The sequence below is a fragment of the Buteo buteo genome, chromosome 12 (assembly GCF_964188355.1).
Source record: "Buteo buteo chromosome 12, bButBut1.hap1.1, whole genome shotgun sequence".
NCBI lineage: Eukaryota > Metazoa > Chordata > Aves > Accipitriformes > Accipitridae > Buteo > Buteo buteo.
The window spans coordinates 40,490,495-40,518,005 of record NC_134182.1 but is presented as its reverse complement, the minus strand read 5'-3'; the positions used below and the strand labels follow the sequence as shown (position 1 = coordinate 40,518,005).

General features: G+C 40.2%; 2 protein-coding genes across 6 annotated transcripts in view; one reads left to right on the top strand and one right to left on the bottom strand.

Moving 5' to 3' along the window:
• The first annotated feature begins 2,160 nt into the window (after positions 1–2,160).
• Positions 2,161–6,110, top strand: GNRH1 (gonadotropin releasing hormone 1). The gene is made up of 4 exons (XM_075043589.1): positions 2,161–2,491; positions 2,959–3,100; positions 3,788–3,883; positions 5,871–6,110. Exons 2-4 carry the CDS (start codon positions 2,960–2,962, stop codon positions 5,901–5,903), a joined length of 270 nt encoding a protein of 89 aa, XP_074899690.1. The 5' UTR covers positions 2,161–2,491; position 2,959; the 3' UTR covers positions 5,904–6,110.
• A 336-nt stretch (positions 6,111–6,446) lies between these two features.
• Positions 6,447–27,511, bottom strand: part of DOCK5 (dedicator of cytokinesis 5) — an 89,221-nt gene continuing 68,156 nt past the window's right edge. For 2 of the 5 annotated variants that reach the window (XM_075043583.1, XM_075043586.1), the window contains 12 exons: positions 25,131–25,212; positions 24,849–24,933; positions 23,973–24,059; positions 23,331–23,507; positions 21,169–21,252; positions 20,215–20,352; positions 19,941–20,107; positions 18,968–19,145; positions 16,485–16,623; positions 14,875–14,990; positions 12,384–12,873; positions 6,447–6,578 (listed from right to left, as the gene is read on the bottom strand). In XM_075043583.1, the coding sequence (XP_074899684.1) occupies positions 12,772–12,873; positions 14,875–14,990; positions 16,485–16,623; positions 18,968–19,145; positions 19,941–20,107; positions 20,215–20,352; positions 21,169–21,252; positions 23,331–23,507; positions 23,973–24,059; positions 24,849–24,933; positions 25,131–25,212 (1,355 nt within the window). In that variant the 3' untranslated portion in view covers positions 6,447–6,578; positions 12,384–12,771. Of the gene's footprint in view, positions 6,579–10,379; positions 11,900–12,383; positions 12,874–14,874; positions 14,991–16,484; positions 16,624–18,967; positions 19,146–19,940; positions 20,108–20,214; positions 20,353–21,168; positions 21,253–23,330; positions 23,508–23,972; positions 24,060–24,848; positions 24,934–25,130; positions 25,213–27,511 lie in introns of those variants that run through there. The other 3 variants (XM_075043585.1, XM_075043584.1, XM_075043587.1) reach the window with 3 other exon arrangements.

Below are 27,511 nucleotides of genomic sequence, written 5' to 3'. Positions count from 1 at the left end.
AAAAACAAGTAAGTGTACCAAGTGTACCTTGTGCTGTGGGGATTGCTGCAGTGTTTCTGATACACGCAGTTTGAGAACTTTCGTGGGGTTTTTTTTGACTTGTCATTCATCTGCAACACTTTTCAGCTTTTCTTTGTCCCCACCCTTCATATTTGCTTAATAAAATAATTTGGAGTCAGAAGTCATTAACCACGATTTACATAGGTATGTGCACTATTTAAAATGCTCCACATTAGAGATTATCATCACACAGCACAAGCAGCTAAATTGTGTCTTACTTAATAAGGAAGTGCTAAAGCACTTCTGGAGGAAAAAAACCCAACTGTCCTTGACTACTTTGGTCTTTAAAGTACTCATGATTTCAGTCTAATAAACTCTGGCACAACAGTGATAATACAAATACAGCATAAGTACTGTAGAGCACCCTGAGAACAGAATCGGAAAAAATATTTCTTCAGTTTCTCACCTTGAGTACAATTCTTTGAATTAGGAATGCTGTCTAAAAAGCCCAAGAGACTCAATAGGTTGGGATATGCCTTTCCAACACTTCTGATAAAAGAGAGGTCTTGATTCCTGGAATGGGAGTCCACAAACGCAGGTTTTCCTGACAAGTCAAGTCCTTGACTTCCAGGTAGGTACTTAACAGCCCTGGCAGGCATTAAGATTTCTCTCCCCAGAAGAGGAAAAACTAGTGCACTTACTTGAAGGTTAAACCATGACAGTCTGAAAACTAAAGAGAGGTCATGTGATAAAATCCCAGCTTCACACTTTGCCTTTTTTGAGAGCACAAAGCTGGCACCTGCCTGACAAGCCCAGACCGAAGCACTCCCAGACCTTGGATCAGACGTGCATTCAGACTCCACCTCTGCCAAAACCAGAGTATTTTGTTGGTTTCTGTTACACAGGCCCATAAAAGTATTTGTGGGCAAACAAAACCAGCTGTAATCTTTTTTTTAACCTTCCAACTCCTTTAAGTAACTTACAACTGTGGGCTAGAGTTTAAGAGAAGACACGGCACAGCTCACTAACCAGTGCAGTTACGTGCCCTTTCTGACGTACTTTGGTAGGTCAGCTTTGTAGCTATAACAGAAACCTGTGGAGAAACATAGGTGTTGAGAGATGTTAAGGGTAGGCTGTCATTAGACCTAGCTTAAAATGGTGGGTTAGTAAGAGGTGCAATTATTGGGCTAAGCAGGCCCCCTTCTCTCTTTAAATGTCATCCCTCAGGATGAACAAAATCTATTTACCTTTAAATAACCTTAATTTTCGCTAGGCTCATCAGGGAAGAAAGGAGTCTTAAAACGCTGTTACAGGAAAATCTCCGTTCTGATGTGCCTACGCCAAGGTAATGTTTCTCCCACTGAAACAAACTATTTTCACAGCTTGATCAGTTTATCAGCTGAAGTTAGATGTTGGCTACTCTTGCCATGAGTAGGAGGAGCATTAGAGCAGGAAGAATTACTCTTTGCTAGAGCCACTAAATCCTCCTTAAATTATTTACTTATTATTTTTAAGCCATTAATCTCAAAAAGGTCATGGGAGCAGGAAGAGAGGATGTTTGAAGAACACTAAACACAATATATTCAATTGCACATAAAACAATGCATAGCAAGTCAAAATAGCTGCTAGGTGGATTAAAAAAAAATTAGATTTCTGTAATCAAAATTACTGAATTTAACTCCTGCATTCAAAAAGCTATCAACTTCTTTATAAAACTGCAGTGCATAAACTCCCAAGAATGAAGAATATGCATACGTACACACACACGTACATACAAAAATCCAAAATAATAGCAGTGTCTGGGAGTCCTATTCACGAAAGAGACTCCCTTGTGACAAAGTCTGTTTACAATCTAATATACTTGTCCATTTGATCAGTTTAATACTACTTTGCATTATACAGAGCAAAGAATATCAAGGCACTTTAAATTAAACATTAAGGAGGAGGACTTTGAAAGGAGCATGCAAAATGCTCTGTGCACTTGTGCAATCATAGGCTCTTGTTCATGCACCAAAGGACTGTTTCCTTCATGCTTGATATACAGAGACTAAGCTGAATTCCTCACCCATTTCAACTCCTGTAAGCCCCTCCCAACAAATTCAAACTTACCCAAGAACTTTTACTTAAAAATTATTAGTCACTGAAAAAAGGATTGTGTATTTTCCACAAAGCAACAGCAGTCAGCTAGGTTTGAATGTCAGATTTATAGCCTCTTAAAAGAAAGGCTGTTACTTTTATGGCTCTTACAGAAAACAGCTGAATTTAATAGCTACACCAGGGGTGTTCCAATTATGTGCTTTACTTTTGCTGCATTACAGCAGTTTTAAGAACAAAATTGCAGCCTGTGAGATAGAATTAGATAAAGTTACCTGCTGTGAAAGTTTTAGTGTTGGGGTGGTTGTATATAAAAAGTGAGGTGACAAGTATACTTGCAGGACATTTTCAAACGGGGAAGAGTTGGAGTTATTCTGCGACCTCTCTCAGCAAGCAGGTACTGTGCTTGAACAACATACCGTATTCCCTTTTTACTTATTCAGTGCTTACAGATGCTTGTATTAGAAGAAAGTTGCATTAGAAGACACTGCAAAGAAAGAGTGCTCTGTAAGGAGCAGGGATATTAGAACAGAAATAGGCTAAACTGAACACATCTGTAAAATATCAACAGGGACTTTCATGGAACCTTTGAGGTCTAGACATTCCTAAAATGCTGAAAGGGTGTTCAAAAATCCTAATTTAGCTCATCACCCAAATTCTTCAGATGCTAAATCTCTTTATAATGAATTAATCCACACTTTGAGAGGCTCAAAATCCAGCTGTGGCTTACACATAGGCACAATGCCACTGGGGTGCAGAAGATCAGAATTAGAGATCCAGAAATGTAACATTTTCATAATTCTATAAGCTAAAAATGGAGCTGTGATGTCACTATGATCAGAAAGATGTTTTGTTCTCTCACAGGATGGAGAAGTCCAGGAAGATCTTTGTCAGCATCCTCCTGTTTGTCATGTCTGTGGAAATCTGCTTGGCTCAACACTGGTCTTATGGCCTGCAACCAGGAGGAAAAAGGAATGCTGAAAACCTGGTAGAATCATTTCAAGAGGTATGTTCTAGACTGTAAACCAACCCTGTTGTTTTAGCTAGGATCCCTTATCTGTAAAAGATGCAGGCAAAAAAGGGGCGACATAGGCTTTACTGTATATGCGTATCTCTCTTTCCTCTCAAACATACATACATATGTATATACACACACATATTTTTTAAAAGTAGTAATTGGAAAGTAAATGACATTAGGGCAGGATGATATTTGACAGCTTGCATAAAGAACAGTGCTGTCTATTGCAGACAGAGAGCTTTGGCAGCCTGCTTTAAAGGAGAGATGGAAGTTTTGAGTTCCAGGTTAAACGTGATTTCATCATCTCCCTAAATTTCAGCCAATACTCTGAGGAACTGTTTTATGACAACATTCATCCACTTCACTGAGAATGTAGCAATGGGCAGCTGTCATGTGGTAACCAATTAGACGGTAAGCAATTAAATGACAAAGCAGACGAGGAAGGTTCTGTCCACCAGTGGTTTTCCCATCCTTTCTAATACTTCATGTGTAGTCCCTCCTAACAGCAGTTCTAGCATCCTGATTTTAAGTTTGCTGCAGCACAAGATAGCACCTGAGAAAGAGGTGAATTTAAGTTGTGCAGTGGAACAGTTTCATCTTCATCAGTAACTAGGGCAGCATTGCTTTAACAGAAAAATCTCCTTTCATGAAGACTGTTATCACTTCCCAATTCAGATTGCAAATGAAATGGAAAAATTAGGGGAAGTGCAGAAGACTGAATGCCCAGGCTCGTATCAGCATTCCAGGTTCAGTGATCTGAAGGAAGCCATGGTAAGTAACACGTTTTTGCTTTTATCACTGTGGGAAAATTAAGGGACCGGTCCCGGCTGGGAAAGTACATGGAGGGAAGAGAAAAATAGGTGGTAGAGGAGGAGGCATGTAAATTCAGTTCACATGTGGCAATACTGGCTCTGCCCTTATTATCTGCATCATTCTCAGGTACCTCAGAGTTACAGTCCTAGGACAGGACTACATTATTCTTATGCTCCCGTTGTAGCAATGTCATTACTCACTAAATTAAAAACAAAATAAAAAGTCAAACACATTCTACCTTAATACAAATCTATGCAGCATTCACAGATGCTTAACTTCAAAGGCACACTTTGCCAGCTGAAGGATCAAGCCATATGGAAGCTGCTGCTCCCAATGTCCCTAGACTGGGAAATGTATTTTCCATTAGATGCTCTAAGGCAGTGACAGCACAGACTTCACATACAAACTAACTGCCATAGAAAGAACACTCTCAAGCAAAAATGTGCTCTTTAATTAATATAGCAACACCTTGATCAGACCAGATGGTCACCACTTTCTGGGAAGTGTCTCTGAGCTGTCCTAAAAGTTGAAACACTCAATCTGTACTTCATTCTTGAAGCCAAGACCAAAAGTTTCAAGTATGCACTCTAGCCTTTCACTGAGGAACCTGGCTTGAATAAAGGCTCATAAACTCAGTAACACAGACAGGTCAGTCTGACTTCCATTGGATTTTCACGCAGAAACTACCTAAAAAAAATTTTCTTTAGGTCAACTTTAACCCTATTTGTACTGAACATAAAATGGAATCTTTGTCCATGACTCTGGCTTCCAACAGCACTACTTGCAGAATGAAGAGCCAGCAACAGTAACTTAATATGCTTAGATCTTTTTTTTTTTACTGCAAGAGACTGTGTCAGGCAGGAAAAGACCCCAGAATAATTATCAGGATATTTGAAATGAGTACTTGCTACTTCTTGCTCACTGAGGGAAACCTGGCCTTTCTTTGCAGAGCTGAAGCCCCCCGCCCCTTTCTTAGGTTTGCTCAGAAACTGCTGGTAATCTTGCACACAAGTGTAAAAACTTCTACGCCTCTGCATCAAACACTTGGTTTGCATGTCTTATTCCTGTAGCATAGTCTGAACTATGTGGCTTTCTTATTTCTAGCTGCCTAATGACATTGAAAACAAATCAAACTTTTTACAGATGCAGCTTTTCCAATGTAACACATTCCTGGAGTTGCTACAGGAATATTATGCAATCAAAGGGGAGGTGTCTGGAAATGGTTCACCCCATGGAAAAACTTTTCAAATTATCTTCATCATTTCCTGGAGAAGTTGGTAGTGAGCACAAACAAAAATACACCTAGCTAAGACACATAAGGGAAAAAAACCCCAGACAGCGCATCTATCCAAAACACCTCAGGCTTTCAACTGAGGTGAGAACACAAATAAATATTCAAGTAGGAGACCAGATGCAGCAGGATGTGACACAGTAACATGGTTTCCATGTGAACAGTACTAAGGTACACAGAGAATGGTAACAGGGCAACTGTGCTACTCCGTAACAACCCTGTAATACTTTTGCAAGCATTGCTTTCTTGTTTCTGGTCTTTTGGCCAACTGCTTAAGCTCACAGAGACGCTCCTCATACTGACGCTTTGTGCAAGTTCATGCTTCTTGTCCTAAACTACTGTTGAAGTGTAGTGTTCAACAGCTGTTGGGTTGTACTCCAAGAACTGCTGCAGTGGTGGACCCATTAACAGATGTAAAGTTGGTCATGCACTTTGGGATGAAAAGGGCCATTATAAGTGTCAGTTACATTATACTGTATGATCAGATCCATGAGCAGGTGGCAGAGAGATCATGTCGGGTCAGATTTATGTCATTCTAATCCTCCTTCCAATGGAGACCACAATATGAATATTTTAGCATCTGACCAGGCTTTAAAATTCCATCATCAAAGTTATTTCTTCTCTTTAAAAAAAGTACATGATGTGTGTTTACAGGAAAGTCTGATCGAAGGAGAAAGGAGAAACTAGACGAAAGAAGATTTAAACCCACAAAGCCGAATGGAACAATGGACCCAGAATAAAATTTCAAAGCTATGTTAAAATCAATTCCTCTTCAAATGGCCTTTGCTTAGATTGCATTATGTGAATAAATGCTCTGAAGTTGCATTTAAAGAGTAGAAGATAATTGTTGTGTAGATTACTAGCTTATACGTAGAAGAGAACACATTCCAGTCCAGTGGCCGGGACTCAGCAGCATAGGGTCTGCTTTGTGTCCTGCAATGAAAACTTGGACGTGACCGCTTTTGTTTCACATGTGCAGACAACGCCTGGACAAAGGCAGTGTCTGATCTCACTAGTCTCTGGATAAAACAGTAATACAACTTTGTTAAAAAAAAACAAGAATAAACTTACTGTTGGAATGTAATTCCACTCGCACTTCAGTAGTCCATGTACGGAAGACTTTTATATGCTCTTCTTTTACTGGTTCACTCATAAAAACTACATTTATTTTAAAAAGGTATTTACAAACTTTACAACAGTTAATACATTTAAAAAACCATGAGAATTTATACACCTTGCTTTACACACTTAGTGAATCATATGTCATTTACCCGGAGAGATGCAGCCTCCCTTTCCAAAGCTTAGCTCCTACTCTTTCCTCAGTTTAAAAGCTGTATTTTTTGCTGATTCAATTGCAGATGACTAAAAGAAAGAGAAAAAAAAAAAAAAGAGAAGGTATTTGCAGTCTGCAGAGGTGGATTTTATAACAAAAGCATCACATCCAGGATCTCAAAACATTCACCAAAAACTTGTTACACAACATCCATATTCTCCTGAATTCGAGACAAACATGGCCCAAGGTTTATCATGTCATTAAACCTTTATAATACCAACAATGAAAAACTACATCAATTAATACCATGCATATTGGGGGTGAATTTCAGAGTTGCTGAGGACTTACACCCCTGTTTAAAAAACTGCACACTACGCATGTGAAAAACAGGTTCAAAGTATGCAGTCATGCATGTCCAGGGATTTCAATGACAGCCTTAACTCAGAACAGTCAGACCAATACAGCATAAACTGATGCTTTTCACCTTTTGTTAAGCTCCTCTATACTCCTTTGTGTACTGTACTCTCTATAGTGCCCAGCATACTGTCCTAAAGGTGCTTTAATGTTAATAGCAGCAGAATTAGATGAACCTCATGTGCTTTTGAAAAGCCCCTCTCCTGCCATGCAATCAAAAAAATCACATTATTTGTTTACTTCTTTCTGATGTAGTCCTAGGAAAAGCTTACCCTGGTCCACTAGATAATTTGGTCTGCAACAGTAAATATAAGATAGAGAAGTTTTTAATTAAAAGAAAAAAATTAAAAGAAGGTAGCAGTAACGGGTCAGGAATGTTTTCACTATAAAAAAAGATTACAGTTAAATTACAGACATCTTAAACCTATTATTTCCATTTACAATTATAAAAATAAATAAGGAGAGAAAATCTGAGCTATTATCACTACAGGTCTAACTCACTGTTAATCTGTGGAACATACACTGGGCTGCACAGTGCGATGGTTATTAGATGCATGTTCTTAAAAACCACTGCATATACTCTACAGTATTTTCTGCCACCGCAGATCACAGAGCCGTTCTCACTGGAATCGGTGTCCTTTCCTAATGCAATAATCCACTGAAATGGAAAGCTGTCTGTTTCTCTCTTCCCCTGACATGGATTAGAGCCTGTAACATTTTTAAAGGAATTTATCACAGCATGACAAATTTTAATTAAAAGCTCCAGAAAACAAGTGTTGAGCATATTTCTCCAAAGAAAAAAACCCTCTAAGACTTGAAATTTAACACTAGCTTTGAACAGCATGGCTATGAAATGGGATTAGATTTCGTCTTCTCTGCAGACTGGATATTTAACTTTGAGATTTGTTTTATTCAAAACTATGAATTGGCTAGAAATGCTGCTGTTTGCTTTCATTTCTGGTATGCAGAGATAACATCATTATGGACTGTTCTCCTACTGCCACTTTTAGCCCTTCAGTTTAAGAGACTTTAGATGACATTTCCAAAAGCATCTAATTAACATGGAAAGATGATTCTCATTTTGAAAACTAAGTAGTGAGACCTTAAATTGTTTCTGAAAATTAAATCTCAGAACTTAAGTCAGGTAGGTACCATAGCAAAGAACAGAACACTTAGAAAAATCAGGGGTCTGGTGGGATTTCTTGTAAGAGTGTGGCCACTTAATTCCACTTAAGTAAAATCACTTAAATGCCCAACTGCTTTTAAAAATCTGACACTTAGAAGACAATGCTTTTTTCTAAAACTGGCATGAAGCCCTAAATCATTTAGGCACAGTACAGAAATTCCATCTTGTACCTCTTAAGCAAACTATGCTGACTTATATCAGCTAAGAATGTAACTCTTCGCATACCACATTCAGTAATACATTTAAGAAAACTGAATGACTATTTGTGAGTTAGTTTGCCAAAAGGCAAGAAGGAGAAGCAGGAACAGTTTACAGCACTTCAGACTCTGGAACAAAAATAACACTAAGAAAGGAAAAATCTCCCAACCTTAAACCCCTTTTGGCATAGAAAATTTGCCAATGAAAACACCCGAAATATCTCAGGAAGGGAAATCTCCTCACTCTCTACTCTTTAGGCATCAGCTGTTCCTTTCCTTCCAGTTAGGGTGATGCCTCAGCTACAACAGTCTCCAACTGGCCAGACAACAAAGGCAGCAAGAAGAAAAAGCCTGAACTGTGTGGACAGTATACCAAGATAAAGTTTAAGGAACCTGCCAGGTGAGACAGTGCAATTGCAAGGCAGAGCATACAGGAAGATATCATCTTCACTGCTTTTTAAGGAGCTGGCTCTATAGTAAAAGCCAAAGATCGAAGTACAAATGAAAGGCCTGTTTCAGCCACTGCTCAAATTGCACAAAGCGCTGAAGCTTCCTAGACTTCTGCCAGCACTGGGATGGGTAACAGCTTCCACCCTGCTTGCTCTCCTGACTCCCTAGGTGATTTGGGCATCTTGCTAGCTCAGGTATTAGCACATAGGATCAGCACACAGGAGAGACAGCAACTGTTCTTATTCCTAATGGCTGGCAGCTGTATGATCCAAGGAAGAAAAGGAGGGGAGAGGATAATTAACCACTTACATGCTAAGTACTCTGTTCATAAACCTAGTCTATAAAACTGCAAAAAAAAGCAGTCAGAACCAAGCCCCCTCAAGTTAAAGAACATTATGTAAAGGGTCATTGAAGATCAGCTGAAAAATTCTTCCCAAGGTCAGACTTCCTCCTGTGAGTTTTTTTTGCATGGACTAGTTCTCTCCTCCAGAAAAAAATACCTGCTGAATGTACAAGGTACATCTACGAGTTGAAGTTATTAAAGCAGACCAAACAGGTCGGGAAAGAAGAGTCAGAAAAGTCACTTGGAACCAAAATACCCAAACCTGATAGCTAGTTTGTTTACCCACAACAGACAAACCATTAGCTGCCATTCCTGCAAAGTCTCCTTTGCTTCTGCTGACTTAGCAAAGGAGCTAAAATCAAACCTGCTCTGAAAAGGAAATGCACCTAAGAATGAGGTAACAGGCAGATGTAGAATGGGGAAAGGCACCGAATTAACAATAGGTGGTATTAATACGTACTTTTCTACAATTCAGACCACATCCTGCTGTATCACCTAAAGCAAAATTCTCACTGAAGACAAAAAGTTCTTTTTTAAGTGAAAAGTTTCAGAGGGTCCTTTAGTTCATGTGTGCAGTGGAAGGAAGACAGTGGTTACAAGAAGAGGAAGAAGTGGACAAGAAATGAAGGACAAGAAAACCCTGTGGTTTTCAAGTCAAGCAGCATCTATGTCCAAGAACATAATGTGGAGCTGACAAGTCCTACAATGCACCAGAGAGAGGGGGTGAACCATGGTCAAGTTGTCCAGAAAGGTTTCAAAGATTTCCCCTGAGAAGGCAACAGCCCAGAAGGCAGTTGCATGTGCGCTACAGCAAACATGACTGTGGATGTATGTGACGTGACTGCAGTGCAACTTCCAAAATGTTTCCAACCTGTTTTGTGATGGGAATCCAATATGACCCTTTGATGAAAGCAATCTGTTTTACAGAGCCATGCAGGCAGCAAAGCAAATGCAGCTTCTGTAGGTTTCTTTAATTGGAGTCACACTGAAGCCAAAGGAATGTATAAGAACAAAAGGACTACTTCTGTCTGAACAAAAAACCCCTAGGGTTTCACTGTGTTTGTTCTCCCTGAAAAACATTTTGCTGAGAAAAGCTTTCCTTAGGTTTAATGAACTTCAATTTATCAGTAAGGTAATGAAATCCATTTAAATCATGCGAGAAGAGTAACAGTGCAGTGTCCTGCAAAAAAACCCCAACCCGACATTATTGCTATTTACTACTGTGAGCAACAGCCTCAGCAGGGTTTTTAGTGGGTCTCCCCAACTCCTACCAGATAATCAGAAGTTAAATGACACTTACAGTTAACAAGCAAAATTATTTCCTTAGAGCCCATCACAGAATCTTCATCAATACCGATGATAAATAAACAGGCTGCAAGCTGTAACCAAACAGCCAAAGTTTTGTATAGGTTCAGAAATAAACGGGTCCCTCTTTATGATGAGTTTTAACAAACTCTGAACTTTCCAAAAAGTTTGAATCTAAACTTTGCAGGCAAACTCCCACGCTTCCTGAGTTCCACAGTGAAAGGGAACAACAAGAAGTGGATTTTTTTTCCCTCCCTAGAAAACTTCAGTGAAAAATAACAGCCACGACAAAATGTATGTTTATAAATAGGCCAGTCACAGGCAGAATAGCGTGGCAAAATACTCTGCCTGAACGTGACAAGAAAGTAATTCTTACAAATCAAGAAAACCCCAAACTTCACTGGCTCTTCTGCTGCTGGGAAATGTGGCACCAACAGGCAGCTACAACTTTGGGGGGGATATATAAAGAAAATTTCAATTATGTAGCTTGACAAAAAAACCTGAAGTTTTTCACAATGCATTAGTTCTGAAACAGGCAGTTTAGGAAAGTCCTGCTCCAGACAGCAAAAAAAGAGCTGCTGTAACTATTTTTGGAGTTGTCTAGGTCTTCTACAAGTAGAACACAGTAGAGATACACTGCAAGAGAATTTTAAACTGAATTGTCTTCTGGCTTAAGTGCTGCACAAACTCCCTGTAAGCCTGCTGCAGAAGAGCAAGTCCCCACCCCAGGGCTGCAGCCCTTCCAACAGAGCTCAGACACAAGGAGCCCTGAAAGGTGCAAAATGGATCTCCCAACATTAGGAGTATTAATCACAAATGGCGATGTCTTGGTTTTTACCAGCAAGATTTCAGTGGCAGCTCAGGCACAGAGGAATGGTGTGTCTAAGGCCCATCGGGTCCATAAATAACAATGATACTTGTGTTTAATTTTCAGTCACTATGCAACTCTGAGGACAGGCTATTCTAACAGTGTGCAACATGGATCATGTGAATTTAAAAACATTAAAACCTAAGATCATGTAATTTTTTTCTCTATACAAATAGAAAGTCTGATGCTGACATCCAGACAGAGCAGGGAATAAATAACTAAAATAAAACTTAAACAGATTATCCCATCCTCCAAGGAAAGAAAAGCTGCAGAGAGCTGGAGTAACCCAAGCAACAGGAAACTAGGTGGTTAATTGTCAAGTTTTTCACATGCATCCCAGATCTAAATGGCTCCTTAAGGTGTAATGGCTGTTAAAAACCTAGATCAAGGGAGGCTATAAAACAAAGTGCAAGTACTGCCACAAATGGGTGCAGGAAAAAAAAAGAGGATGAGAATTATTTATATTTGTGTGAATTTGCCCAGCCAAAATAAAGGTTACAGTTACTATCAGACGTTAGTTCCTGAGGTCAGGATGTGTAACCAGTTTTGCACACTCCATCCTCTCAAAGTTGCTGGTACCAGTACAGTGCTGGCATCAATGCAGCTTCTACTCACATGCTCACAGGAGAGATGCAACTTTTTACACCCTATTAAAAAGCACAAAGATGAAATATTGTACCAAGTCTCAGATGCAAGCACAAGCCAAGTAGGTAACATAATTCAGGGAGGAATATCAACTGCTCTGTAGTGTTAAAACCAGAATCAACAGTGAAATTATGACAAAGTACTGGTGAACCTAAACTCTCCATTGGGAGTGAGCAACTGCCACTACTCGAGCAGAGATGGCGTAAGGCAGAACGTCTGCACTTCATCTTAAATACATACGATGACTAGCAGAAAAAAAGACTTCTTATTCTGCTAACAACGCTCACTCAGGTCTCTGCCTGCAATCAAGAATCTTAGGAGACTGCACATCGTACACCAGCACCTGACATCTCAGGAGCCGACACTTCACAACTTAGGAATGGCTTCGATCTGTTTCACTTTATGCAAATCAGGGCTTGGCTATGCTACAGGGACAGAAGGAGGGATCGGTGCATAAATACAGCTGTAAAGCTGTAATGAACTTACGTGAAAATACTGCAGGACACATCTCATACTGGTGTGGCTTACATTGCTTCAAACACTGGTGCAAATCACTACTGTGAAAGATTTACACTAGGAATGAGCTGCTGAAATTGCATCAGTGAAAAAACTCGGGACAGACAAGAATTCCAGGAGAGTGACGACTCCTGCTAAGTAATTAGTGTCTCAGTACTCGCAAGGTAAACCAGAGGTTAGGGAATACAGTCACAATAACAGTTCCTTTTGGTATTTCCCAAAGAAAACTCCAAGGGGAGTGAACAGAACGGCAGGTGAGATCACTAGTCTTTAGGGTCAGAGAGCCTCAGCATGTCAGTAAAAAGAAAGAAGCCATTTCGCTCTAGGTGCTTGCTGTTACACCAGCAAGTGATGATCCTCACTGCAATCCTTGCTCTGAAGAGACAACGCTGGATTTTCTGGTTTTTGGGGGTGGGGGGGGAGGTTTGGCTTCACGTCTGCTGGGTAGTGGTGGAGCAACCTGGGAAGATAAAACAAAAACACACAGAAAAATAAACCGTTACAAGCAAGTTAAGACATTTTGCTTAACCAAACAAGAAATCCAAAAGGTCCTGTAGTACTTGATGTTTCTTTTAGGACCAAATCTTCAAATTCAGCCTCTCAGTGCCACACGCAATCGATGAGAGGGGCAACCAAGGACAGATCACCGGGAGATAACAGAAGCAGAAAGGTTTTAGTTGCCAGAATACACTTTAGCTGCAGATATACTGTAGTAGCTTCTGACCTGAAGCCTGACTTTGAGTTGGAGCCATTTGCCCCTCTGTCCCACATTTTGTTTATCAGTAAAATGGCAATAAATTAATTTCCCTCAGGGTTTCAAAATTCAACTATTTTTATCTTGCTGGATTGATGAGTTGCACCAAATAGGGGCCAAAATGATGTAAAATGCTTCCAAATCAGAATTGTGAAACTTATGGCATCAAATTGCAGCAAGCAAAGAGTTCTACTAAAGCAAGCCACAGCCTTCCAGCCCAGCACAGGGCTTGTATGGTGTTCCTTGTTCTTGCAGGAAACTGCACTAGTGGGTTCCTTCAAGTTGGCTTTCTGCTTGTTTTAAGGGGCATCCTGTAAACAACTGAGATGTGAAATGCCAGGTGAACAAGAAGCCTGTGTGTCTCACCTCTTGCTTAGCTGAAACTGCCAAGATTTCAGGACTATGCTAACTGAAGGAGGAGGACAGAGTCAACTTTACAACAACAAAGTAACAATACCCTTCAGAAAATACTTTTACAATCTCTCTTTACAGACTTTCGAATCCTTTCCATTTGGCTGCAAGCCAAGGTCAATGTTGCAAACCAGAACATGTTAGTAATTAGTTTTCTTACAAGAGTCAAGGGAAGGCAGCTCTTTTATTAATCCTCTTCAACCAGTGACTCCCACAGCATCCCTACAGCTGGCATATTTCCGTCATTCACGCCACCTACAGCAGCTATACTGCTCCTTTTCAGAGGCACAGTCAATCATGAGCAAGTGAAGGGAAAAGTAGAAAACCTCCTATTTATCCCATGCTTCAAGGCTTTATACCAGTGTTGTATCTCTCTCTAACAGAATTAAGTGATCAGCTGTTTTGTTTTCTTCCTGTGCTGTCAGAGGCAACATATTTTGTTACGTGTGATCATTCTTTGAATTCTTTTTGGTCAAATTCCAGTTCATCTCACTAAGGTACTCCATAAATCCTCTTTGCAAACTGGACTGGGGAAGACATCCATCCCTTTCACAGTTACAGAAGGATGCTTTCTGTTGCTGCGCACTGGTGAGCAATTACAGTCTCATATGAGAAGCACCTACATTTCAGGGGCAGATGAAATGATTCTGACCCAATGACCACACTATTTGCATGTTAAATATCTGCAAGCCGTTTGGAATCCCATAGGATAAGAGAAACATTAGTGATACAGCATAAAAAAAAAAAAAAGAAAAAAGAAAAAAAAAAAAGGTGGCAATTTGATGTTCCTAGAAGGAAACCAACTTCATGAAATCGAGAAAAAGACTGTGGCTAAGATGGTGATATAATACAGGCTGTTTTAAGTGACTGATAATGCATACCTTGAAAAATCAGATTCTTCTGAGCCGAGGACTCAAAAGGAGACATCATTTCTGAAAATGTGTGAAAATTTTCCCTTCTTTTTCAGGACCGGATTACTGCGCTATTTTACATTGATCATGTTTTTGAAACTTTTCAATCATTGTGCTTGTTTGTTTTCAATATATCTTCCCACCCCCATACACAGTTTGCCTAACCAAGGACAACATAACTCCCACTTCAGAAAAAGGGGCTGTACTTAATAGCCTTCTCTGGAAGCAAAAAACTTTTTATTCTTTTGTGGTTTCAGGGAGTGAACCAGTAAAATGATTAGACAAGTTTCAAGTAGCACCACCCTAGAAGCAGCTTGGAAAATTCCACTGTTGTCTCTTTCTCAAAAGCTGTTTTCCAAAAAAATGTCAGCTCTCATTTCCTTACCTCCACAGAATTCCTCGGGTTGCTGTTCTCATAGGGTTTGCTTTTGGGTGGAGGTGGGGGTGGGGTGCTCTGTAAGCTAGCAGTTGCCAATCCATCAGCTTGCAATGAGGGAAAACCTAGAAGCAACAACAATAACAAGACAAGACATTAAAGTAGGCGGAAAAGGAACGGGAAATGGGATTGACCATGTTGAATTTTAAGAGAGATTCATTTAATATCTTGTGCTTTCCATCTGCTAACAGTTCTCTGCTTTAGCAGCTAAACCTGAATCGATATGTCAAAGTAGAGTCACAGTTGTATCTCCCCTGAGTTCAAAATGCCCAGAACAGTTCTATCTTCATCAAATGAATCTAAGCTTATATGAAAAATACATGCCTGAGAGAACAGAAAATTGAATCCATTATCACATCTGCAATGTTCAGTGGGGTTTCCTTTCAGCCTGGGCCTCAACCTGAGAATTCACTTTGATTTTAACTCCAGTTGATGGAGTAGATAAGTACACAAACTTCAGAAGAATTCCTGGGAAGCTGTCCTGCTACTAATGGCAATTAAAACTGCTTGCTAAGTAGAAGAGTAAGGTTTCACATTCCTTCCACAGATCTTTCTTCATATAGTATTCCTGCATTTGTTTGTGTTTCTGGTTGTCTCCCCACACCGTACCCCAGCCTGATACGTATTTTTTGGCTTTAATCCTCTCACAGCAGTTTTATGCTAGTTTAGTTCATTATCTACACTGGATTCTGAATTTATATGCATGTAAGAGGAAGGACAGTCAGGTCCTACATACGAACTTCCGGTCCTTTAAAAAAAGAGCAGTAGAGTGAGAAATGCAATGACAAGCAAGGAAGTTGTCAGTGGTGATATTACAGTTGTATTTTTACCTTAGCCATATTTATATGTTGCTTCAAAATTAACCACAGAGCTTAGTGGATATGCAAGGAAGGTAACTGCACACATTATTCATTTTGCCAATTCTTCAAGATAAATTCTGTCTCTTTCAACATTTATTAGCTGAGTTTCCAAGCTGCAGAGCAACTTCTCCTGAAACTTTCTGCCATGTGATGGGAGTTATTGTTCATTAATTAACAAAGCCTTCAGGGCTTCCCCAGAAAATTTAGCCATAGAGCTGATCAGAAATACCATGCTGGATTGATGCAGTTCCATCCAGTGAATTCACAGGAGATATTCCTCCAGTATGTGCTGTAACCACCTAACTTGATGCATTTACAAGCATCTACATCGACTGCATGTGATGTTCGCCTTGAGGTTTAATATACCTTCCCACAAGTCAATACAGGAGAAACCAAGAAAGAAATGGAAAAAGATAAAAATTGTTCTCTGGAATTCATCTGATATACTCATTTTAACAAGTGATATGTAAGTCACAAGTACGATTGTAGTGCCTTTGATAGCACTGCCAAATTCTGTTATCTGACAAAAATGTCTACAAACATTAACAGCCTAGAGCCACTTTCTGTGAACTACTTCAGAGCAGTTCTTCCCTCCCTCCTTCCCTCCCCAGTGAGGTTATCTCAGCAAATATATAGTAATTCCTACTACTGCAGGTACTGCCCTGAAGGATGTGGCAGTTACCCTGTAAAATAACTTACTTTGGGTTCTTGGGGTTTTGGGAGTGATCGGTGGTGGGCTGCAAGGTGTTGATTGCTGGAGTGAAGAACCCTGAAGCAACGTCAGTCTGTTGTCTCCTAATTGAAGACTCTTTGGCCTTTGTGCTTTTCCTGATATGCCCTGGTTTAAAAAAAGAGTAAACAAAACCTTTAGAAGTCAGCAACGTTGCTGCACACGTATCAGATAATCAGACCTGTCACAAAAGCATCAACATGCTCCAGAAAAGCCATGCATAAGACAGAAAGGTGCATTCAGGTGAAACATGAGTGAAGCCACTGCACTGGTTAAGCCAAGCCATGTCAAAAGGCATACACTGTGCTTCTATGACACATCTAGTTTTCTGTCGGACCTTACTAACTGGGTAGCAATAGTAAACTGTTTTTAACAACCTTAGTGTATTAACTAAGAAGGGAAGACATCAGGCTGAAAAACTGCTGCATTTGACTAGCAGTTCTGTGAACTAAATGTGTGAGTGTGTGTGTATGGGGGGGAAGTCTTTCCAAGAACAAAAAAAAGATGAAATTCTGGGTGCAAGTCAGGACTGCTAGTATCATCCAGCGCCTTAGGGCTGTGAAACTAGTCTATTTCAGGCTTTACAGAGCAAATCTGTTGCATTTGGGACTCGGGAGATGTTGTTCCAGTTCCTTCCAGTGTCACGCATGTCCTCTGTGCTCTTCACTCAAATCATGAGGCCATCAGAATATGGTTCCAAGAGTCCGGTGCATTAATATTATGGTCTTTTTAAATATTAGTTTATTGCTTTATAGAGAAGGCTGTCACTTACACATGTAATTGAACTCACTGGGCTCTTTAAGAGATCAATTCTCCATCATTGAGCAGTTCAGTATTTCTCACTGTGCAGAAGGGACCACCCATTGGTGTACAGTGAACATAAAACTCAGAAAGACCAAAGCTGCTGGACATACAGCAAGCCTTTGGTTCCCTCTGGCTTTCTAGCTCCTAAGCATCTTAGTCAAGAGCTGCATAAAATCAGTCTGTCCAATTCTTGTGCTGCACTATGCAGCGATGGAACAGGCCAGCTATAAAAAACAGCTTTCTCTGTACTTTGCAATATTCTTAAGCATGAATATAACCCTTGACTGCTCATTCACTTCAGTAAGCTGATCACACATGTAATTTGCCCTCAGAGATATAGGGAGAGAAGGGAGGGTGGGTGTTCTGTTTTGCATCTCTCAGCTCTCTGCAATGCAAAGTCTTGGACAGACATGCCTTACTGTCCTAGTGAAGTGGTCAATAAAAATGGCCTTTCTCCCAGATCTTTTCCCTCTAGTTTTACTTAATAAAGTGATCACCAGCTGACATCAGTTTGTGGGTTAATTCAACAGCAGCTCTTCCAGAGGCAGAGGGCCAGGCCTCCTGAACCACTAGTATTTACAACCCCAGATTTTCCTCTTGAGTGGAAAGCCTGTCAATACCAAATGATATGATTCTAGAACCACAGTTCCCCTTTTTATAAATATTCTGCAGACTCCGAGTGCTGGCAGCATCACTCAGATTTGATGAGAATTCCTGAATATATAGCAGCATAACCTGTTCCTGCCAGATTCAGTTGAGATCTTGGGAGAAAAAGGGAAATAGAAGAACTCATGTTTTCTCATTATTTATGCTGCCTGTGTTAAGTCAAATTAGCATCACTGAGCCACCAGCTTAAATACTCAGATGCCTAATTTTTGCATACTCTTTGACAGTGTAACATAGTCTTTGCATAAATCAGGATAATACTCCAAGGTCATGCAACTCTACTTTTGGGCTGAAACTTATCCGTTTGTATGAGGTGATCATTCTGAATCCTACTGTCAACCTTAATGCCTAACAGTCTCCAATATTCCTCATTACAACACTCCTGTTGGGGTATAGATTTATTCCTCTTTTGCAAATGATTTGCTCAAGGAGTAAACACTCCTGCCCTCACGCAGGAGGTCTGGAGCAGGGTACACACTGGAAGAATCATTTTTTCAAAGTCCCAAACTGGTGACCTAACTCTTTTCAACTCCCCAGTCTATCAGACTGATCTTCACCTTGCAGTACATTTGATTTGTGCAGTGATGCTGACTGATAGCAGCTGAACATCTGGCTTGCCAGCTGGATTTTTGAGTGGGCTAGCAGTATCTGCTTGCTCCAACAAAAACAGAACAATTCTGCATGATGCTGAGTGCATCATGCAGTCCTCCACTCCTACAAGAAATGAGGGCACTGAGCACCTAGATGAAACACCAGTGCCTCATGCTTCCAGTTTGTTACTTTAAGCCAAACTGCAGTTTGGTCTGTGACTCAAGTTTTCCAAATAAAAAAGCAAGAAGTACTCAGATGACCAAGGCTTTTGGTATTTGAACCTCTCCCACTATTTAATGAAGTTCCCAATGACAAGCATGGCTGAAAGCAACGGAAGCACTAAAACCTCCTGCTGTGGATTTTATTATTGCTTTTTTTTTTTTTTTTTTACCATTTTGGAAGTCAGTTCCGTTTCTGGCTCCTTCTCTACAATAACCTGAGACTTGCTAATACTCCAGTCCTTCCGCTTGAGTTTGCTAATCCGGTTATCACCATCATCTTTCACAGGCAGTTCCTCAGCTCTGGAAGCTGCTGATACTCTTCTTTCCAAGAGAGGCTCCAGAATAGATCTGTGGCCCACACCAAAAGAGTGAAAAAACATGCAACATTACTCCATCAGACATTTAAAGCACTGTCTGTTAAAAAGCTGTGATCTCTTAGTTTGCATAAGAGATTATTGTGAAAAACTGAGTTATGACCACGGAATTTTCAGTGAGATTTGTGCTTCTAAGTTACCCTAGCAATTTTGAGGATTGTGTCTTAGGTACAAGGTAAAGTGTGATCTACTTGCAGAGGGAGCCAGACAGGCATTTTATGCTGAACCCTGCCACCACGTCTGCTGTGTGACCTTAAGCAAGTCAGCTAGACTCCCTGTTTATCACAGATGCAAACTAGATGTACAGAGAAGTAACATCTGAAAATGTTTCCATGTGTGGCAGCTCCTTTTAATGCCATGAATGCAGCTGCAAACAGGTAAGCAGAACAACTACTATATGACTATGCACCTCTTTGCAGACCACAAACTAAATTACCTTGTAGTATCTTACACCTCTGTTTTCCAGCATTCCTGGGAAACAGAAATAGTGTGCATCTGAAATACAATGCCTCCATCCCTCTTCAGTATCATTTAGGTAACTGCAACTCCAGAGACAGACAGTCGTGTGGGTTCAATTCCCAGAACTATCCTTAGCTGTGCTTCAAATTCCCTATCTGTAAAATGGAATAACAACATTGGCTTCCATTTAAAGTTTTAAATGTGTAGGTATTACTGTTGTGTATGGAATAGATCGTCTTTTAAGAGTAAGTAATTCCGGCAAAGGCATATCCCAACTCTTGCAAATCACATGTAAAGGCTGATTACTAACCCGTCTGAACCTGGTCTGGAAGAAGTGCTATCAGATGATGTGGAAGATGTAGAGACCACAGAAGACGCCACAGATGTGACAGAGAGCCGTCTCAGCGTGGAAGACATGATATAGGGCAACACGACAGAGCCTGACCTGCTCTGTTTCCTTTCAGTGAGGGAGGGAGGCTGCAGACAAACATGCTTGCGGTAAATCATGTAACACTAACTCACTCACAAGTGGGAAAGGGAAGAGTTTGTTTAAGGCAAAACACTAAACAACCAGGTACGCTTACCAAAGTTATCACACCATACCGCTTCTCCACCTTCTTCTTCAGCTCTTTGAAACAGGCTGTCAGTCTGTCATGCAGAGGCTTCAGCTGTTCTGTCAGCTTCTCACCATGGATTCTAATCCCTTCTGCCAACAATGGCATCTGAAAGGAGGAACAAAATTAAGCTACAAAAGGACAAATCACCTGTCCTGTTCCAGGAAGGAATTTTCTATGTATGTTACACATCTCAGATACACTCAAAGGACTTAAATCAACGTGTTTTGAATTTGCAGAGGCAAAAAAATACAATCATACAGTAAGGAAGCTCAGCTACTGACTCATAACTTGTGACACTGCAGTAACTTGACTGTTTGTTTGAGTTCCATGTGTTGAAGAAACATGAACACTTTCCTCATCTATAGCTATGGTTCCCTCTTCCCCACTCAGGTTCCATATCCTGCTTTGGAAAACACTGTGTTTGGAAAAAAGCATGTTAAATGTTGGAGTATCACTTCTTAGCCCCCAAAGCTGTATGACTGTGAGGTAGCTTTAACTGGGCTCTGTTGTGTGGAAATATGTAAAAACTGGTCTGCAGGGATGCAATTTGCACTATAAGAAAACAGGGAAATGTTTCATTGCTATGCAGGTCAAAATAGACAACTTTCAATGGTGAGACTGACAAAACATCAGATCTGATGATTTCATGAAAAGGTAACAGATATTTTGTTACACTCATGAGGGAAAAAATCTATGCCATGTTGGCAAATATTTCAGAATAACATTTCAGAGCAACACAGGTACATGGAACATTTTAGGCCACAATTTTAGAGTACAGCAGTTTCCTTAAAATATAAAACCAATTGCACACATGTCCAGATTGTTCTTATAGCATTTATCTGCATCATCCTCCAAAACAATGATGCTGGAAAAACATCTGCACTCACACATAGTGCTTCCACTTCTTTCCCAATACAATACCTGTAGAGCAATTAGTTGCTTAAGCAGTTCAATTTTATCTTGATCTTCAGGATGTTCTTGAAGATACTTCTCTGTGAAAAAGGCCTGAAAGCAAAGAGAGAAGATGATAGAGACATTACGTTGCTTTCACAGTCAACTCCGAATGAAAGATCCCTGTGCTTTAAAAGCAATTCATTGCTGTTATTCCTCATATTTAAAACAAATTTTGCTATCTCCCTGACATAAAGCTGAGGGACAAAGAACCATGGTTATTTATTGAGAACTGGGAACAAAAAGATACTTTTTTTGTTAAAAAAACCCCAAAACCGAACTGGTTTTTTCAGTGAAACAGGTAAAAAAAAAGTTGCTTAATCTGAAGGGTTTTCTTCGATTCCAATACCCTTCTCATAAAGCAGTACTGATTTACATTACTTATCACTCAAATGTGAGTAGCAGATCTCATCTCTTGAGTTCTCATTTCAAAAAGTCTCTTTAATTTTTAGCATTCAGGGACCTACAGTACACAATGACACGCAGACAACCTCAACTGCAGAAAGGTGAACAGGGCATCTCCTGCCTGCAATTTCCTTAAGCTCTATGATTTAAGCCCTTAAGTACAACATTTTCACATGGGGCTTGTTACAAAGATTCAGTAGAAATAAAGACTGTGTTGAGATTTTTGACTCACAGTTTGATTCAACAAAGCACCTTTAGTCTACACTTCTTATGTGTTTACCTTTAATCAACAGAATCTGGTATCGGTTTAAAGTTGAACAAACACAAGTACACTTGCCTGGACTGAAGCCTTAAAAATGTGCCAATTCACATTATGTGCTACAGTGTATTGCATTGAAATGTATCACAATTCCTGGGGAGAAGAATTTAATTTTTCTTTTTCCTAGATAAAATCCCTAGTAACTTTTCATTTGGTTTTAAAACGCGTCTCTGAACTATTTCAGCCTCTGCATATATTTCTGAGTTCTGCGTTCCATTAACTGGACTGTATGTACAAGTGTTTATAGGCCTAGTGGTATGATTCTGAAAAAGGCTGATGTCAAGAGGAGGTTAGCCTGTGAAAGGACTGCCGGGTAGGTCCCAGCGGATTTTTCTTGAAAGTGTTTAATTATTGCAAGAAGAAAGCGCATGTTAAAAACGCAGACTTTGGCTTTTGGCTACAATGAAACAATTAAAACTCAAGATTTTAGCCGCCCACAAAAGCCAAATGTTCTGTACTGATCTTCAGTTGAAATAGGAAAATATGAACCAGAAATGAGTATTTCCAGATGTGGTTACAGATACTTTTGTGTTTCCTAGTTTTAACTGCTTTCCCACTTTCGTAATTCTAAACTTTATGTCAACCTTAATTCATAAAATGGGACAATTTAGGGCCAAATTCAGCCCTGGCAAAGTATGCTGATTCCAGAGGAGTTGCAGAGTTAGACCCCCGATAAATCAGACCCTCTCCCATTTAACTTTTGCACTTCATTTCATGTGACTGGAACACATCTGAGAAGAATTAAATGTGTTTTAACTCCATCCATTCAATTTATGGAAATAAGCAATATTATTTTGTGCTGGGAATACCATCATTAGATAGTGGGAATAAACAGCTTAAGTTAAACATCACAAAAAAAGAAGAACATACACTGTTCAACTGAAGTCAACTGAATAAACCCGGATAGGAAATACTGCTTTTTCCCTGAAATACATGCTCTTTGCTGCAAGACTCCAAAGACAGATTATCTGCTGGAAAGAGAAATCCTCATTTGCCTTACCATTCTATGTTAATACAATGGAGAAACGCTAGTTCTTTTGCTTTTCTTTGCTACTTGCACAGTTCATTGGGCTGACCAAGCACCTCAATGCCCCCACGAGGTAGGATCATGTTATTATCACCACTGTAAATGAGGCCCAAAAGAGCTGGATCATTCATCTCTGCTGCAATGCACTAAACTAAAACTAAACGCTAAAGATGGGGGGGTTTCCACCTTGCAGTCTAGTGGAAATCTCTTATCTTTGTTCTTTTCTCCTCCTCTTTGAGCTCCAAACACACTGATACATCTACAGAACACACTATGTCTGAGTAATAGCTGAAAACTGAACTTGAATCTCCCATGATTCAATCCAGGTCTTGAACATTGCAGAGGTCAACAGACTGAGCTACAGATAAATGTGAAAAAGACCTTTTCATAGTTGGTATATCCCCCCATGACCGCTGGGTCCACAATCCCATTCAGGAGCATAGAGAGAGGATGTACAGGAAGACTCCGGTCCCAGACATGCTGTTGGACAATGTTGCTGATTTTCTCATTGGTTAGCTCCATCGTTTCTATGGCGTTCTCCAAGGGGCTGATCTCTTCCTGACGGAAAGAAGAAACAGAATAAACCTTCATTCGCCTCCACTGAATATGAAGTAACTCCTCATATATGAATGGCAGCCCAATAGTTTCCAGCAGAGGATTTTGGACCCCCTGTGCTAACCAGCTTGCCATTCAGATATGAATGCAAGAATGATCTTACACTTTAACCTGAAGGAACAACAGTTTAGGACTTGGCTGCTGACTGCGGAATATGTTACAGAAGGAACCGCTCTCCCAAGCATTATACAGTCAACGTAGACCTTTGCTGCCTTGGGTAGAGCTGTCTGCAGAATGGCATAAAAAGACAAGCACACTGAAGAAGATACACATTTGCTTTTATCTGAAGCAGCAGTTACTGATGTGCCACATCCAACAGTGGAAGGACTAGTAGTCCTAACTGTTGCAAGACTCTCTACTTCATGAAAGACTGGAGGGGATGAGACCCAGCCCATATGCAGAACTCACCGTTGTAATCTGTTTGACTTCAAACCACTTGAGGATGCCTGGAAATGAATATGCTGTCGTGTAGGTTGTCCTTTCTATCCACATATTCTAGATAAAGAAGGAAAAAAATCCAAGATGTAAGGAAAATATTGGTCTTGCAATTCAATTCTCTTCTGCGGTAGAGCACAGAACCAGGCTTCCAGGACTAGCTGGCAGAACCTACACAAGGATTTCACCTTCACTAACTGAGATGGAACCCGGTGTTTTTGGCAAGAAATACCACCTCTACTATTTAAATGGCATCAACATTAGCAGCAGTAAGCTGTTATCCTCCATATGGACCACTATTAGCAGGACTGCGATTATGGCATATTTAGCCAGAGTTATATGCAACATGCCTAACCACTACACATAAGCAACAGCACGCGTCATAGGCAGCAAGGAAACATGCTATAGCAGTACACCCAAGGCTCACTCTCCACTGCAAATCTTAAAAGTTGGCCTGAAGTTGAACTGATCCTTCATAGTTAGAGGCTGGCCTCCTTAAGGACAGCTACATCATTCGCAATCTAGCAGACACACAGCTGTACTCTGTAGGAAGCTGTGGTTAGACTGCACAATATTTATGGATTCTACATCAAGGATTTTGAACGTTTCAACTTCAGCTATAGAGCCCCTTGACATTATCACACTGGCTTTATGTAAAGATTGCAATGCAAAGTGCAGCCCTTTGTTTCTCCTACATTTTAGTAGCAAAACTCCATTGCCACAGTGGACGGAAAAAAAAATAGCAACAGTGTTGTTCAAAATGCCACCAACAAAATAAATAATTGCATAGAACCATTTTCTCATAGCACAGACACCCAAGCCGACTGGCATCAAAAGCAAAGTACTCACGGCAAACTCATTGTCTGGATCTTTTTCTCCTTTCCTGACCGGTCGGGAGTGTGTGAACTGCTGTACCTCATTTGCTCTGTAGTAGCTAGAAAGAAGCAGAGTAAACGGTGAGTTTTCTCACCTCTCACCCTCCTTACATAAATGTTCTTCTGTGTCCTCTCAAAAACAACCAAGTTTAAACTGGACTGTGAAGCAAATTTACACAAGACACAAAGGCACTCCACCTTGTGCCTAGGCTAGTTGAGAAAAATACAAAGGAAAAGTTGAGGGAAAAGAAATTACTTTAAGATCTGTTCAGGAACAGGTTTATCTTTATAATTAGGTGGCAGGTTCATCACAGGCTTCACAATAAAGCACTGCACATCTGAGCAGCTATAGTTAAGGATGAAAAACTATGAATTCTTTTGGGAAAACAGGAGAAGGAGAGAAATACCCTTCCTGTTTTCATCAAATGTCAGACTTCTCAACAATTCCCTGTGCTCTTGTCAAGTTTGAAGAAAAAAAATACTTACTAGTTCATCAACAATCACAGGCATTATATTGCTTCTTGTAGTTTGTATGCTACTCATGAACTAAAAGCCCCAAAAGATAAGGGCTGTACAAGTACTTCCAACTATTGAAATTCCCTGATGAAATGCTTGCGAAGCCTGGGTGCTACCGATTTCCACTCTGAGGACGGGAAAACAAGATTCTGTACTATGTTCTGTAATGGATGCACCTGTCTCTTCTCTCTCCCGTACCACCCCACAGTTATTTGTCAGATTTCTCCAGTGTAGTGAAGCTGCCCCTCCCTCCCACTTTTTAGACCAATAAAGCTAACTGTATAAAGTAGGCTGTTTTTAATCAGTGAATATCTACTTCATCGTCAGCTTTTTGCACCTGTGAACCATGATAGAAATTAAAAAAAAAGAAGTTAGTAATAGTATCCCCAAGCACAACAGCTTATGATGTTGTTCCTCCAGAGTTCTGTTTTAAGGACTGTAATGAAGGCTTTACGGAAGTAAAAACCTGTATGGAAAAGTAAAGCATAAACAATTTGACCCACATTAAGAGATTATTTCTGTCAATCACCTGCCAATTGCACTCTGAAGTGGCCGTGTTTTACTGCTGGGTAGGGTAGCCCCATGCATCCTTTATTTCACTGAGGGTAGTTCTAAACAGTATTTTGAAAGCAAAGGCAAGGTCATTCTGTCTGCATTGAAGAGCCAGCTGGATACCAGCCAAATCTGAACCCAAAACGGCATAGCCACATTAGATCAAGCGCTGAGCCCAAGCTAATATATTCTTTCTCTCAGGAGAGCTTATTAGCTCAGGCTCCATGCCATGCTAAGCTTGCTATACAGCTTCTAGTTCAGAACTGGTGGAAGACTAGCCTGCTTAACTGTGTGGGCATTCCCCGAGACTGCGTACAGCTCGCTTGATATCTCCTGTACACTATTATGAAACAACCACAGGAAGAACAAGGCATTTTATCATAAAAGAGTGAGTAAACAGATTCTAAGCAAAAGTCAAAAAGAGCCTGAGACAAAGGAGGTTAAAAAAGCACGAAATTAAAACAAACTACAGAACCGTCAACCCCTGCCTAACACAACAGTGATTTGGGCACTCAAACTCCTCATCTTTTCAGAAGGTGTTTGTAAGAGTCCGAGAAGAACCTGTACCAAATCCAAGCTATGCAGCTGCTCCCCTTTATAATGGGGCTATGCCAAAGACCCGGAACCAAACACCCCCAAACTTTTGCAAGAGTTCAGATCTGTATCCAAATTTTGCAGTTCAGGTTCATCTTGAGCCAAAAACATTACAACAAACACAAACAGATGCAAAGGAAGTAGCTGAAACAAAGCAGCAATAGAAGAGGCATTTTTTGATACCAAGCTTGGTCTTGAACGAATTTTAATTTCCTATGTGGATTTAGTGCTTGGCAGGCTTATTGCAAGGGAAGCATCTGGTATCACTGCTTGAGTTGTGCCTTTGTACACAGACTTTTAAGGCCAAAATGGACCATCAGATTCTCTAGTCTGACCTGCAGAACACTGGCCTGTATAACACAGGCTAGAAGCCCAGTAACTTGGTTTTTACTGATGTACATCTTCCAGGAGCACACCTGCTATTGACTGGAAATCACAAACAAGAATCTGAAGCATCTTCACTAGGTTGCACTTAGTCATGCTCACAATTAAGAGAAAGAGGATCTTAGGCCTAGTGGTGTGCTGTAGCACACAGTTTGGAGTTCCAAGAGCATAAAGACAAAATTAAAAAAAAAAAAAAAGAGGGCTGTTCCCCCAACAACTTTCATCAATCTAATCACTTCACACTTCTTACAAAGTGACTTCTAGGGAAAAGAAAAAAACCAAAACCCAGCCCCTTCATAAAAGCTAGTAACTGCGAGCAAGAAGACAGCATACTTCCACTTTCTTTATATCCTAACTTTCACTACCTGTATTTTACCTCTTTCACCTAGAAATACCAAACTGGATCACACCTATACTACAGCAGTCAGCACCACCTGCTTAAGAAGAAGGTACAAGAAATCCTGACCTGCAATCTGTTAAGGTTTCATCCCAACAGCAACTCATTTAACTCTGACAATATCAAACTGTCTCTTTTTCAGTACGTTTAAGTTCACTATTGCAATTCTGCATAGTCTTACTTTCACGCCCAGT

Excerpts from the sequence above, each read along its gene's own strand:
- GNRH1 (XM_075043589.1), top strand. The coding sequence starts at position 2,960 with ATGGAGAAGTCCAGGAAGATCTTTGTCAGCATCCTCCTGTTTGTCATG. Across the intron at positions 3,101-3,787 it reads TGGTAGAATCATTTCAAGAG|ATTGCAAATGAAATGGAAAA; the intron begins GTATGTTCTAGA and ends TTCCCAATTCAG. Across the intron at positions 3,884-5,870 it reads GTGATCTGAAGGAAGCCATG|GAAAGTCTGATCGAAGGAGA; the intron begins GTAAGTAACACG and ends GTGTGTTTACAG.